The sequence below is a fragment of the Ailuropoda melanoleuca genome, chromosome 15 (genome assembly GCF_002007445.2).
Source record: "Ailuropoda melanoleuca isolate Jingjing chromosome 15, ASM200744v2, whole genome shotgun sequence".
In the NCBI taxonomy this organism is placed as follows: domain Eukaryota; kingdom Metazoa; phylum Chordata; class Mammalia; order Carnivora; family Ursidae; genus Ailuropoda; species Ailuropoda melanoleuca.
This window is the reverse complement of record NC_048232.1, coordinates 11939711-11955824: the sequence shown is the minus strand read 5'-3', so window position 1 is coordinate 11955824 and position 16114 is coordinate 11939711. Positions and strand designations below refer to the sequence as shown.

Genomic DNA, 16114 nt, shown 5'->3' with positions numbered 1-16114 from the left:
AGTTGGGCACAAGCAGTGTAAGCTTGGCTGACCGCTAGCTCCGATCCCAAGGCAGGACTGCAGGCTGCTGGCCCAGGTGGACAGGTGAGCTGGCGCTTTACCCAACTGCCCTCTTGGTTGGCCAGATCCAGTCCCCTGAGGCTTTCAGTTGGTAACCCTACTTTACAAGGGGCAACATGTGTGTTTACACACCCAATCGTGCAATAGAAAAAAAAAAAAAAAAGCAAAGCACTGCTCTCTGCTTAGCCATGAAAATGGAGGAACCACATTTTGGGTCATCTTGGTCATAACACACCCAAATGCCTTCTGGTAAGAGGTCCAGGAACCAGGTAGAGGGCAGCTGATGGACTGATACCCGCAGCCATCCACACCTGCAGGAAGGGACGCTGAGGCCAGACAGATGTCAAGAATCAAGAATGGGGTGGGTGAGTAGCCAGTTTTAAAACAATAAAACAGCCTGTCCTTGCCTCTTCAATGGCTATGCTTGGCATGTTGGCTCAAGATAAAGACCTCTGGCAGAAAAAAGAAATTTATTACCTCATTTTACCCCCATCCTTAACAAGGGTCCCATTATACCTCAGCAAATTCCACCCAGAATTCCTTCACTAAAAACCAATCACAGTCATTTTTCCTGGGCAGGGAGAAACATGCCAAAGGTAACATGAGCGGGAATCTGGGTAGCCACATTTACTAGGAAATTAGTAATGGAGCAAGCTGTATTTTTAGAGACTGGCCTTGTCAAATGCGTGGCCCTTCTCTGTTCTTTCATTACTCTCTCCTAGTCCTTTAGGGATTCCAGGTAAGTGGTTGAAAACAAATTTGTCAAAGGATGAATTGGTGAAAATCCATTATTTTTATTTATTTACTTTATTTTATTTTTTAGTAATCTTTATACCCAACATGGGGCTCAAACTCACAACCCCAAGACCAAGAGTTACATGTGCCACTGACTGAGCCAGCCTGGTGTCCTGAAAACATTATTTTTATTTTATTTTTTTATTGTTTAAGAGAAAGACAGCAAGAGTGAATGGGGAGGGGTAGGGGCAGAGGGAGAGGGAGAGGGACTATCCTAAGCAGGCTCTATGACCAACATGGAGCCCGAGGCAGGCTCGATCTCAAGACGCTGAGATTATGACCTGAATTGAAATCAAGAGTCAGCTACTTAACCAACTGAACCAGCCAGGTGCCCCGAAAACTCATTATTTTTAATTCATTGGTTTTTTATGTTGCCATTTGCTTTTTCCTGCTTTCTTTTGGGGGGTGGGTGGGAATGTGTGCATGCACTCCAGGGGAGAGTTTACAAATTATTATCATGTGCCTTTACCTATTTTTTTTTTTTTGGTTGTAAGTGGTCATTATTGTGAATCTCAGAATGATTTTTTAAAATTCAAAAAAAGTGGTACCTGCTTTTTTTTCTTTTATCAGTTTAATTTGGGTAGCTCATTTCTAATTCATTTGCAACCAATTATGTTCCAATTCTTTGACAAGTTTTTCATAATTTAAAAGTTCTTAAGGGATTTATCCAAAAGCAAATTGGTTAAAAATATGGATATTCTAGGGATGCCTGGGTAGCTCAGTTGTTAAGCGTCTGCCTTCGGCAGGGGTCATGATCCCAGGGTCCTGGGATCAAGTCATGCATCGGGTTCCTTGCTCAGCGGGGGGGTGGGGGTGGGGGGTGTCTACTCTCTCTGCCTGCTGCTCCTCTGCTTGTGCTCTCTGACAAATAAATAAATTCTTAAAAAAAATATGGATATTCTAGTTGACAACTGGTAACTTTGGTATGGCCTGTGATCTTACAATGTATTAGCACTTAAAAAATTTTATTTATTTATTCATGAGAAACAGAAAGCGAGAGAGTACAGAGGGAGATTACATATTATTTTGATTTTTAAAATTAAGAATACTTTGATTAGGTAATATATACACATGGTTTAATTTTTTTTTTTTAAAGATTTTATTTATTTATTTGACAGAGATAGAGACAGCCAGCGAGAGAGGGAACACAAGCAGGGGGAGTGGGAGAGGGAGAAGCAGGCTCCCAGTGGAGGAGCCTGATGTGGGGCTCGATCCCAGAACACCGGGATCACGCCCTGAGCCGAAGGCAGACGCTTAACGACTGAGCCACCCAGGCGCCCCCACATGGGTTTAAAAATTTTAAAGGCCAGAAAAAAATATAGTGTCCTTCTGTCTCCCAAAGAAAACCATTATTCCCAAGTCTTGAGTATCTTTCAAGTGATCTGTGCACATATAAGTATCTAGCTATATTTTTTCATGTTTATGTTTTATTTTTTCCATGTTTATGTTTTAACTCTAAAATTCATTTTTGACCAATAATGCTCACTTTATTAAGGCAACTTTCTACCATAACAAAATCTACAGTTAGAGTTGAACAGTTTTCACAAAGCTTTCTTGAAGAGAAAGCTTCATAAAAAAGAAAGCTTCCTACGGGAATGACAATGTTTGAGGAGGTATGCCTGAAAAGAACATTCACTTAATATGGAAAATTGTTTTCCACATAATTTCTCATTAATTTAGAGCAGTAATAATGAATCTCAAATGACACAATGGTAAGCGTGAATCATTTAGAGAATAGGCCCCCAAATGTAAAACTTTCCTAAATAAAAATGGTAGCCTCATTAATATGAGCCAGTGAGGTCAGGGTGCACTAGCTTATGATTTTATTAGCTCATGTTTGATTGTTTATCACACACCCAGCACAGAATTATGATACCAAGGGGAAAGACGTTTTATATTTTGTAAGATGATAACCCCAAAATACTCTTAGATTGGTATCCTGAAGTCACTGTTCAAAAAGAAAACAGTTCGTTCCTTTATTAAATCACCGAGGACACTCTTCCTGCACCCTTAACCCTAAATGCCCGAATGACACAGACACCATTGTTGTTCTGGCATAATTGATGATTATGTGAAGATAAAATTCAGCACAACCTGAAAATGTACTCAACCCAGGACTTGACATGACTTCCCCCTCTCAAGGTCAAGCCCACTGGTGCTCAACTAATAACATCACTAGGGAATGCATGTGAAGACAAATAGAACCCACACTATTATTTATAGATCTTCTTGCTGAACCTTACTCAGAATACTTTCTTGATACTTAATGGTGAAAGAAAATGCTTTCCTCTTTAGAATGGGAACAACAACATCAGTCATAGACAGGAACTGCAGTGTTAAAACTTCTCAGGCAAATCCCATGGAATCTATAAAAAAGCTGCTAAACTAATATGTAAGTTTAACATGGTCCCAGGATACAAGGTCAACTGACAAAAATGCATTGTATTTCTATATACGAGCAAGTAATAACTGGGAATTGCAATGCAAAAAGTACCCCTTACAATATCATCAAAACTGTAAGACATTTAGAAAAAAACATGACAAAATATATATACAATCTATACACTTGAATGACGGCTATCACGCATATACACATCGCCAGCTACACCACTAGATTGAAGGGCTAGGCCACCACCTCCTCCTGACAGTCTGAGATTTCAGTTGATTTCTATAACTGACCACTTGTTTTTCCTCTTCAGGGACTTTAAAATCCCACTCTTATGTTTAAATTCACCAATTAAGCATAAGCCCACAAAATAGTAGACCCCTACCCTCGACCCCAGTGAAAGCAGAGCCCCAGGCCCACGTGTACTCCTTCTACCTGAGACCTTGCTGTTCGGCCTGAGACCTTGCTATCTGGTGTGCTATGTAATTTCCAGGCCCTACAATTAATAAACCTTTATTTCTTCAAAGTTTACTAACGGTTATTGTTGAAGGGCATCTTGCAATCATAATAGGACTCACAAGGGCCACAACAATGGCTATTCATATGCTGAGACAGGCACAAATACTACGAAATGTTGCTGGGAAGAATTAAAGACCTAAATAAATGGAGAGATGTATTATATTCACAGATAGAAAGTCTTAAGATATCAATCCCCCCAAATTGATCCACAGATTAAACACAATCTTTTTTTAAATTAAATATTTTATTTAATTATTTGAGAGAGCGAAAGAGTGTGCACACATGCGGAGAGAATCTCAGACTCCATGCTGAGCGTGGAGCCTGACGCAGGGCTCCATCTCACAACCCTGAGATCTTGACCTGAGGTGAAACCAAGAGGCGGATGCTTAACTGACTGAGCCACCATGCCCCTTAAACACAATCTTCAAATTCCAGTAGGGTTTGTTTGGTTTTTTTTTCTCAGTAGAAATCAACATCCTGCTTCTAAAATTTACACTGAAATGCAAAGGACCAAGAACTGCCAAAACAAATTTTAAAAAGAACAAAGGTGGAGGACAAACACTACCTGATTCCAACACTTGTTACAGCTATAGTCACTAAGACAGCATGGTACTGGCATAAGGATTGACATATACCATATGAATATGTCATTACTGCAACAAAACTGAGTCTAGAAGTAGACCCCAAAATACATGATCAACTGATTTTCCACAAAGGCGGCAAAATAATATAATGAGGGAAGCGCTCATCTTTTCACTGAGAGATGCTGCAAATGAGTGTCCATTTGTAAAACAAGGAACCTCAGCCCTTATACCTCATGACTTACACGACAATTAACTTGAAGTGGACCACAGATGAAAGAGTAAAAGCTAGAACTATATAAAATATTCTATAAGAACATCTTTGTGACTTTTAAGGCAGGTAAAATTTCTCAGTTAGAAGACAAAAATGCAGGGGGCACCTGGGTGGCTCGGTCATTGAGCGTCTGTCTTTGGCTCAGGACGTAATCCCAGGGACCTGGGATCGAGCCCTGCATTGGGCTCCCTGCTCTGCTGGGAGCCTGCTTCTTCCTCTCCCACTCCCCCTGCTTGTGTTCCCTCTCTCGCTGGCTGTCTCTCTCTCTGTCAAATAAATAAATAAAATCTTAAAAAAAAAAAAAAAGACAAAATGTATGAACCTAAAGTGAATCAACTGATAAAATGGACTCCAAGAAAGTAGAAACCTGCTCTTTGAGACACTGTTAAGAAAAAATGAAAAGGCAAGTCTCACACTGGGAGTAGATAGTCATCACACATATATCTGTAAAACACTTGTATCCAGAATATAGGAAGAACTCTTTTTAAAGAAAAAATTATTTTTTATTAGTTTAGAGGGAGAATTCAGTGATTCATCAGTTGCATAGAACATCCAGTGCTCATCGCATCAAGTGCCCTCCTTAATGCCCATCTTTCAGTTACCCCATCTCCCCGCCCACCTCCCCTCCAGCAACCCTCAGTTTGTTTCCTAGAGTTCAGCACTACTTATGGTTTGCCTCCCTCTCAATTAACACTTATTTTATTTTTCCTTCCTTTCCTCTATGTTAATCTGTTTTGTTTCTTAAATTCCACATATGAATATACGGAAGAATTCTTACTCAACCTGATCAATAAACAGATATTTCACCAAAGAAGATACAGGAATGCCAACAGCATATGAAAAGATGCTCAATATCAACAGTCATGAGAAAAATACAAATTCATACTGCAATGAGATACCACCACACACCTATTACAGTGGTTAAAACTTAAAAAGACAGACAGTATCAAATACTGGTGAAAATGTGGAGCAAATGGAATTCTCACACATTATTAGTGGGTATGTAAAATGGTGCAACCCCTTTATTTTTTTAAAGATTTATTTTTAGAGAGAGAGAGAGTGCACACGCATGGGGGAAGGGCAGAGGGAGAGTGAGAATCCCAAGCAGACTCCCCGCTGAGCATGGAACACCTCGATCAGGACCTGAGCTGAAATCAAGAGTCAGACACATAACTGACTGAGCCACCAAGGTGCCCCAGTGCAACCCCTTTAGAAAATATTTTGGCAGTTTCTTTCTTTCCTTTCCTTTTTTCTTCTTTCTTTTCTTTTTCTTTCTTTCCTTCCTTCCTTCCTTCTTTTCTTTTCTTTCTTTCAAGATTTTTATTTATTCATTTGAGAGAGAGAAAGTATGAGTGAGGGGCTGGAGGAAGGGGCAGAGGGAGAGAGAGAAGAAACTCTCTACTGAGCAGGGAGCCCAAAGTGGGATCATGACCTGAGCCATAGGCAGACACTTAACCAACTGAGCCACCCAGGCGCCCCTAGTTTAGCAGTTTCTTATAAAGCTAAACATACACTTACATTTGACCTGGAAATACCATTCCTAGATATTTCCCTGAGAAACAAAAACACATATCCACAGAAAGACTTCTACCTGAATATTGGTAGATGCTTTATTCATAACAGCCCCAAACTGGAAATAATCCAACTCAGGTGTCCATCAACAGATGAATAAATAAATTGTGGGGCATATCCATCCAGCAAAATACTCAACAATAAAAAATAATGAACTACTGATATATGCAACAACACAGATGCATTTCAGAATATGCTGAATGAAGGAAGCCGGATACAAGAGTGTTTTCTGCATGACTCTATTTAAGTGAGACTCGAAAGACAGGCGGAAATTACAAGGACAGAAAACAGATCTGCAATGGGTGGGGGAGGACAGGGAAATCTCGCAAGCCACTGACGGGATGGAAATGTCCTACATCTTGCTTGTGGTGGTGCTTTTGTGGGTGTCCGTGTTCATCAAAATTTATTGTATCATACAGTTAAAATGTGTGCCTTTACCTGTGTGAAATTTAGGCCTTAACAAAGTTGATTAAGACGAGACCAATATTTGCTTGCTTGGCAGCACATACACTAAAACTGGAAAGAAAAATACCAACAGAGAAGTCTTTGCTTAAGCAACATTACCACAGCCTTTGTTCCAATCTGAGTTTCAACTCACATTTTCAAATCCCTTAATCAATTTCCTAATCTTCAAAATGGGAACACTCTCTATCTGGTCTTGTTTTGGAAAAAATTATACAGTTGCTCATTATTTGTGGACTCCCCTAATTGCTGAAATTTATTAGTAACTCCAAAATCAATACTTGGGGTGTCTTTTTGGTCATTTATGGATGTGACGAGCAATGACAAATATGAAGTGCCCAATGCACACATTCCCAGCGGGGTCAAACAAAGTGACCTTTTTGCTTGTTTCAGCCCTGATATTGTAAGCAAATGTCCTTTTTATGTCACGCTTTTCACACTGTGTGCTTTTGGTTGATGATCTTGCTGTTAAAAATGGCCCAAGCATAATGCTTAAAGTGCTGTCTCGTGTTCTTCAGTACAAGAAGGCCACATGGTGTGCCATCTGGAGAAGATATGTGTGTTAAGATAAGCTTCGTTCAATCATGATGTATAGTGCTGCTGGCTGTGAGTTCCATGTTAATGTATCAACAATATATATTAAATATGGTATTTAAACAGAAACCTACATAAAACAAGGTTATATATGCATCACTGACAAAAATCTGACCAGAGGCTCTCAGAAACCTACCCTTGTACTCCCCCCTTGGCACAGTGACCCAGGATCTACTAATTCACTTAGTGACGGCTTTACAAAATATAATTACTGTGCATAACAAAAATAAACTGTACATATATTATTAATTCTTTCTGATCTTTCCTGGGTGAAACAGTTTTGAATTTTTACCATCTTGATTACTGTCATCTGGCTTTTCTCCAAAATGTAAGCCGATATGCTCTCACCTGTGCAGGACACAGCAGGGCGCATTCCCATTTTGATCTACACAGTTTGGCATTGTGGCTATACTCTCAGCATTATGGGAGAGGGCCGGGGGGGAGAGGGAGAGAAAGAATCTTCAAGCAGACTCCCAGCAGAGCATAGAGCATGATGCGGGGCTCAATTCCAGGACCCTGAGATCATAACCTGAGTTGAAATCAAGATCCAGTGTCTTAACCAACTGAGCCATCCAGGCGCCCCTCAGCTTCTTTTAATTTTCAAAAATTCCACAGCTTTTCCATAAACTGCTATTAAGTCAACTGATTTCTTCCATTTTGTGCCTCTCTATTATTTTCTTTAGCTATATCCCTGTTTCTTTCCTCAATATTGGTGAATATAGAATTTCATTTTTTGAGCCATCCATCCTTTAGAGCTGTATTGTTTCCAAATCTCTACCTATGGGATCAGAGATGTCTATTTTACTTGTTACGTAGAGCTCTGATGGGCTGTTATGAGTGATATACTTAATACAAACAGATTTACTCTTCTGACTTTTAAAAAATCCATGTTGTCAGACACATTTAATCTGCTATAAACATCAAGCTTCCCTTGTGTCCTCATCAACTTTTATACAACCCAACTCATGAAATCCCTTCCTGTCAACTTTGTTATGGATCGGTCAACTTGTAATGTTTTTGAAAGTTGAAAACTTTAAAACTTTTAAACTTTCTAAGTTGCCTCTGAGAAACATTCCACACCAATCACCCAGAAGCTCCTTATTTGCTACTCTGCATCACTGTTATCTACCTTACTTCAGTCTTCCTTCTGTTGTTTGGAAGAGAAAATATATTTAAACAAAACTCAAGAGAAAGGTGATTAAAAAAAAAAAAAGGCCACTTGTTTCCTCTAAATAAAAAAAGGCAGGGGCACCTGGGTGGCTCAGTGGGCTAAATGTCTGAATCTTGACTTTGGCTCAAGTCATCATCTCAGGGTCATGAAATCGAGCCCCACATCAGGCTCCACACTCAGGGGGGAATCTGCTTTAGATTCTCCCTCTCTCTCTCTGCGCCTCCCCACAGCTCGTGTGCTCTCTCTTAAAAAAAAAAAAAAAAGCACAGCAAAAACAAAGTCTGCTGTGACAATTAATCAGAACATCCAGATCAACTACTTCCCCATGAAATACAAAGTTTCTCTTTGCTAATATAGATCACTGTGTACTCACCCTGTTTGGATGGCCTATGATTACACAATAAGCCTTACATTGCCAATGACAGGGTAAGGAAAAATTAAACACACGTTTTAGATTTATATAAAAGCATTTAATACACTGATAAATAGAAGAGTATTAAAAGACTGATCTCACTGATGAACCATAATTTCAATGCAAACAATAAGTCCCCCTTTTGGCCCATCTACCCCTTCTCATCACTGATCTGTGAACACACACACAGAAAGACCTCAAACAAAAGCCCCCCAAGATCTAGAGTCAGTGAGAAGTAATTCAATGATTTTTAAATTATTACAGTACCTTACAATACTTATATATGATACACAAGTGAATGGGGACTCTAATGGTGCCCTCGTTCAAACAGGAATGTGTTTCTTTCATGGGAAGGGGATTGCTCAAGGAGCAGCCTGGAGTTCAAGTCCTTGGCAGCCACTCAGTTGTGACCTTCTTCAAATACATAGCTCTATTTTAAGCTTATGGAATAAACAAACCTACTCTAAATGAGCCATTAAAAATATCACATTTTCTAGTGCCTTCAGTCCTTATTAAAAATTAAACACTATTCTTTTCTTCATTAGTTAAAAATTAAAACAAACACCTTCTGGGAAGTGAAATCCTCCTAAAAAAATAGCTTTTGCAATATGACCTTAGGAGGACACCAGGGTCAGACACAGCACCTTCTACTCATATTGAGCAGAGTTTGATGAAATCTAAGGCATGTACGTGTTTTTTCTGGCTCTTGAAAATATAAATCAAACACCTCCCACAGCCAGCTCCTGTAAGCATTATGTCCTACCATACTACCATCTTGGGGGAAACCTGATCTTTTCCTAGCTAGAGTTTAAATCCCAATGTAATAATATTCCTACCAATTTATTCAATCTTAGGATAATATCAGCATTCACTTTGGAAAATCAGGTTGCCTGGCAGAGGAATCTCCTCAACAGCATTTTTGGGGTGCTAATTTGCACAGGGTTCGACCTCTAATTCTTGATGTGTATGATAAAGTGTATCTGCAAATCTCAAGCTCCCTGAGTTCGTTCTGTCTGAGATGTTTTTCAGACAGTTCGTTCTGTCTGAGATGTTTTTCAGCTTCTTAAACTCTGCATTCATTTTAGTTAGAGGTTTTGAAGTTTCTTTAAGCCATATTTAAACAAAGCTATATTTTAAAACAATGAGATTTTAGGTGTTTCTATTAAAGATCTCCACAATATTGTAAGGGCACAAGAGAACCATATAGATGTGAATTAAATGCCACATGAGTCAGTGAATTACTCAATTTGCAAAACAAAAGAGAGGTAAGAATAGAAATGAAAGAAGGAAGTTGGCTTTGATGTCAATATATCAAGATTATGTTAAAGTTGATGAGTGTTAATTAGTTATATGGGGAAAGTCGTATTATTTGTAGAATTTGAGCACTGAAAGATACACTTCAACATCATTTACCCCAAGCCTCCTCATTTCCTAGGTAAGAAAACTGAAGCCCAGAAGTTATGCAACCTACCCAGGGTGAGCTAAGTTTGCCTTCTGGTACCCACATAAATACTAGTACTTTATCTGATCAAGAAGGAACACTGAGCATTCTAGAACCCAAAACATACAGAAACACAGCTCTCAATTTACCTTCCAGTTTCTGAGCAAAAAATCTACACGAATGAAGCCATCAGTAGCAAGAATACGGAAGACGATGGAATTTGATTTACCACTTAAAGGTCAATGTTAAATTTGGTATCAAGCCAACACAACAGAAAATCAGTAGGCAAAATGTGTAGGCTTAACAAGTATTTGTTTGGACTGCAACGATCAGGAACACGAGCAAACGGAGCCAACACCCTTGCTTTTCTGGAGCCATAAGAAGCAATGTAGGTCGTGGGTACCTGTTTGAAGTCAGGGCTATTTAAGGCTATTCAGAAATTTGGCATGTTCTTCTCCTCGTGGTAACAGGGTTTCTCCTCCTATCTTTGGGCCTGTTTTTTCCTAGAAAAATGAAAATAGTTTAGTGAGAAATGGATCAACATTATTTGCATGGATCACTAAAATTGGTCACCTTGCAAGGTGACCTACCTACCCCAAGTGACCTACCTTTAGCATTCCATCTCGTTCCCATTTGAAGAGGCCACAGTTACTGAAACAGAAAAGAAGGGATTTACTCAGTGGTGAGGTATGGGCTGACACACATAAAGGTTTCAACTGGGTTCACTGCACTCGCAGGGAGAATATCTGCCATTCAAACAGAAGATGATCAAGGTAACACTCATATTACAGGCTTCACTCTAATGCTACTGAAAATACACACTCCAGTGATTTGAGAAATGGTCTTCAAATCTGTAAAAAGCTAGATACTTCAGAAATGAAATACCCAAGGATAGTGTAACAGGGTTTGCACACAGCGGGTGATGAACAAAAGCTTGGTTTCTACTGCTGGGCATCTGGAAGAGACTCAGAAGAGGAAGGTAGCCATGCAGTCGATGGCTTCCCCCTTTTCCCTTTTCTGGAACTAAAAGCTTGTGATGAGGGAGGATTATTCTTCCTCCTGGCCTGCCCAATCCTTCCCCCCTTTTCAAACCTAAAGATGTTTACTTTCTGATTGTTCAAAGGGCCAAGAGACTCTTGTTCTCATTTTTTAACATGGTATTTGAGCCCAACCCTGAGCAGAGATGTGGCTACTACAGAGAAAGCTTATTTTCCACAACGTTCACGCTGCTGAAACAAACAAAAGAAACACAATCAGCTCATGGAAACACGGCTGCCGGCACTCTTGGATTTGAGAGGCTCCAGGACTTGGGGATTGCCCTACCTGCCTCAACCTTCCTCCTGAAAGTCTAGACTACTCCTGCCCTGAGAGTCAGCATACCAGTGGCCCTGGCCCTAAGCCTCTCCATTACCTTCCCTGTCTAGAAACTAGCTCAGTATCTCTTGAGAGAAATTTTCTAGACTACTAGATCAATGAAGAAATTATATATAATAAAAATTCTAGTCAGGGGTTGACAAATTATTACCCATGAGCCAAATCCAGCCTGCCACCTGCTTTTGTAAATAAAGTTTCATTTAAACACAGCCATGTCCACTTGTTTCTGTATTACCTATGGCTGCTTTTGACCTATAACACCAAAGCTGAGTAGCTATGACACAGACCATCTGGTTCATGAAGCATAATATATTTACTATCTGGGCTTTGACAGAAAAAGTTTGTCCTATTCTGCTCTAGATCAAGAATTGACAAGAAAAAGTCTAGAAAAGCAGTTGTTACAAAAATAACAGCACTACCTGGAGGATGAAAAAGCATCTTGCTCTTCCGTTTGTGAGTTGTGCTTACTGCTTATTAGTGGGATTTTTCTGATACTGAAATGTTTTACATAAGCTCTTTGTTTTAAAATATTTCAGAGAAGTATCAATATATAGATAGTTACTTCAAAAATATAATAATCCAGATCATAGCAATTTCACAAATCAGCTCCTGATGAGGTAATGAACTAGCATGGGGTCCAGGTCCCCTCCTCAACCCCAGTCAACCCTGGAGAAACTTGGAGTGAAGTATGGGTTCCAGGAAGTAAACAAAACCCAAAAAATAAGCAAGCAAAGAGGTGGTAAGACTATTCTGGTGAGACATTCTTGGGAAGATGGGAGGTGATCTTGAAATTGCCTCAAATTCCAAAGACTTACCATACAAATTTTGTCCTTGAATAAGCCAATAAAGTCAAAAATTAAAAAAAAAAAAAAAGTAAAAACCAACCCTATATATTTGAAAATTAAACAATATTACTAACCCTTGGGTCATACAGAAAGTCATCGAAGGCATTAAGAAATCCTTTACTAAAAAAAAGATTTATTTAAGGAATCTCTATGCCTAATGTGGGGCCTGAATTCACAACCCCAAGGTTGTATGTTCCTCCAAATGAGCCAGCCAGGCACCCCAAGAAATACTTTTAACTTCAGGCCAAACGTTGTGGGAGACCCTAAAGCAGGACTGCTTAGAGGGAAACATGTAGCTTTAAACACACTGATGAAGAAATGAGAAAAGTTAAAAACGAGTAAGCTGAATGTAAGCAATTAACTGACGTTGGCAAAAGGATACAGAGCAAACCCAAAGAAACAAGAAGGGCAGAAAAATAAGGACAGACTTCAGTAAAACAGAGAGAAAACCAATAAATATTAAGAAAGCTAAAAGATGATTTTCTGAAAAGAGAATCAGAATAAAAGACTTCTGTCAAGATTAATCTTAAAAAAGAGAAGAAAAATAATAGCACAAAATACAGTAAATGTTTATTAATAAAAAATAGCAAGTAACACATTAAAAACAATGAAAGTTTATTAGGAACAACCATACGTCAATACATTTGAAAACCCAAATGAAATGAATAAAAAGAAAAAAAATGCTGAAATTGGCAGAAGAGACCATGAAATTGAAATGGTTATCAAGCCACCACAGGCCCTAAAACCTGGGCCTGGGCCTGAGCCTAAATAATTTTACAGCTGAGATTTATTAGAAGCTTAAGAATAATTAATTGCTATTTAATATAAATTACTTCCAGAAGCCGCTCAGTTCATTTTATGAGACTCATATAATCTTTGTTCTAAAACCAGGTAAGGCCTATATAAAAAAAACAAACAAAAACAGGTCTAATTCACTTATGAATATACAGTGGACCCCTGAAAAAGATGGGGGTGGGTGCCGCCCCCTGTGCAGCTGAAAATCCGCACATAACTTTTGACTCCCCACAACTTAACTACTGCTGACCAAAGCCTTACCGAACAGTCAATTAACACGTATTTTGTATATGTATTTTATACTGTGTTCCCACAATAAAGTAAACTAGAGAAAATATTATTAAGAAAATCACGAGAAAGAGAAAATACATTTAGGTACCGTACTCATTGAAAAAATGTGCATAGAAGTGGAGCTGTGCAGTTGAAGGGTTAACTATAGATGTAAATATACCATATAAAATATTAGCTAATTGAATATAACTGTATACCAAAATAAAAAATCCTCGACACAACATCAAAACCACTGATAATCTGATTAAGATGGACAGAAAACATGAATAGACATTTTTCCAATGACACACAGATGGCCAACAGACACATGAAAAGATGCTCAACATCACTGATCATCAGGGAAATGCAAATCAAAACCACTGAATGAGATACACCTCACACAGTCAGAATGGCTAAAATCAAAAAGACAAGAAATAACAAGTGTTGGCGAGGATATAGAGAAAGAAGTAACCCTCGTGCACTGTTGGTGGGCAGGCAAACGGATGCAGCCGCTGTGGAAAACAGTGTGGAGGTTCCTCAAAAAATAAATCTACCCTATGACCTAGTAATCCCTCTACTGGGTATTTACCCAAAGAAAATGAAAACAATAATTGGAAAAGATAGATGCACCCCTGTTTACTGCACCATTATTTACAATAACCAAATTATGGAAACACACACCTACCCACTCACACACACACACACAATGGAATATTACTCAGCCATAAAAGGAGTAAGACTGTGCCATTTCCAACAACATGGGTGGATTTAGAGGGTAGAACGATAAGTGAAATAAGTCAGTTGGAGAAAGGTAAATGCCATATACAAAATTTAAGAAACAAAACAATGAACAAAGAAAAAAAAGACAAACAAAAAACCATACTCTTAAATACAGAGAACTGGTGGTTGTCAGAGGGGAGGTTGGTGGGGAGATGGGTGGAACAGATGAAGGGGATTTCAGATTAAAAAAAAAAATTAAGTAGGGTCTACTCAAAGAATGAAAGGAAACTTCTGAGAGTGATGTCACCATCACAAGGTGAGCCGTTCCATTTTCCTCTCCCCTTTGATTTACAAGCAATTGGACATCTATAACCAAAAAAAAAAAAAAGAAAAAGAAAAAAAGAAGCACCTTTGCACAGCATCCAGGTCACCAAGGGTGGATGGGAGCAGGGAGGGGCAAAGGAGGGGAGCGGTAATGGAAATGGCGGGTCAGCAGCACCCTTCTGGCAGGAGGTGGTGGGTGAAGGTGCCGAGTGGGGGTCAGCCACCCATTCTGCAGCTTCTACAAGGACTGCAGGAAAGTGCCTCCTGCCTGCCTGCCCGCCCAGGGATTCGGCCCAGGGACTTCTAAAGTATACACCTACCCTGAGTTGGCCACCAACCCCCACCTTTTTTTCAAATGCACGCTGCCTAGAGAAACCAAAAACATGTGCTATAGTGCCACCTTCTGGAAAACAAAAGAAAGGCTCCTAATTACAGGTTGAATTGTCAGAAAGTGAACAAAACCTTGCCTGAGAAAGATGTTCATTACTTCAAATGCAATGGCAGAGACACTTTTCATCAGACACCATGAAAAATCACAGTAATACCGTATTAAAAATAAAAACAAAAACAACCTGAAAATTTTGCAGGAAAGGAGTCCAAAGGATATTGCAATCTAACTGATAAAGAATTTAAAACAGCTTTTATGAAGAAATTCAGCGAGCTGCAAGAAAACTTAGAAAGGCAACACCACTGCGTCAGGATTAATGAACAGAAGAACTTCACAGAAGAAATTGTAAAAAAGAGCCAAACAAATTCTGGAGCAGAAGAACTTACTAATAAATAAGATGAAGAATGCAACAGAATGCATTGGAAATACAGCAAATCAGATGGAAGAGAGAATTGGTGAGCTAGAAGACAGGAACCTAAAAATGACTCAGGTGGAAGAGGTGAGCTAATGAAGATTTTTAAAAAGAAAAGAAGTCCTCTGAGATTCCATGTAGAAACAGATTCCATCGGAAAAGCTGATGTAAGAAAGATGGGTATTCCAGAAGGGGAAGAGAGGAAGATAAGAAAAGAGAGTTTATTTAAAGAATAGCTGAGGGGCACCTGGGTGGCACAGCGGTTAAACGTCTGCCTTCGGCTCAGGGCGTGATCCCGGCGTTATGGGATCGAGCCCCACATCAGGCTCCTCTGCTATGAGCCTGCTTCTTCCTCTCCCACTCCCCCTGCTTGCGTTCCCTCTCTCGCTGGCTCTCTCTGTCTCTGTCAAATAAATAAAATCTTAAAAAAAAAAAAAAAAAAAAAAGATGAGTAGCTGAGAACTTAGCTGAGAACTTCCCAAACCTGGTGAAGGAACTGGATACACAAATCTATGAAGCTAGTAGAATACCTTCTTATCTCGATGCAAGAAGACCTCTCCAAGACACAATTATATCAAAGCTGTCAGAAGTCAATGATAAAGAAAAAATGTGAAAGGCAACCGGGGGTCGGGGGTGGGGGGATGACGACAGCAACCTACAAAGGATCAGGCTATCAGATTTCTTACCTGACACTCCACAGGTCAGAAGAGAGTAGAATG

The 16114-nt window shown here is 39.4% G+C and overlaps 1 protein-coding gene across 1 annotated transcript in view; it reads right to left on the bottom strand.

Moving 5' to 3' along the window:
* The window catches only part of MCM10 (minichromosome maintenance 10 replication initiation factor), a 45251-nt gene that overhangs the window by 3084 nt on the left and 26053 nt on the right, over positions 1–16114 (bottom strand). Inside the window, exons 16-17 of the mRNA XM_034643880.1 lie at positions 10876–10918; positions 10671–10770 (exon numbers count right to left, since the gene is read on the bottom strand). Of these exons, the coding sequence (XP_034499771.1) occupies positions 10687–10770; positions 10876–10918 (127 nt within the window). The 3' untranslated portion in view covers positions 10671–10686. The remainder of the gene's footprint in view (positions 1–10670; positions 10771–10875; positions 10919–16114) is intronic.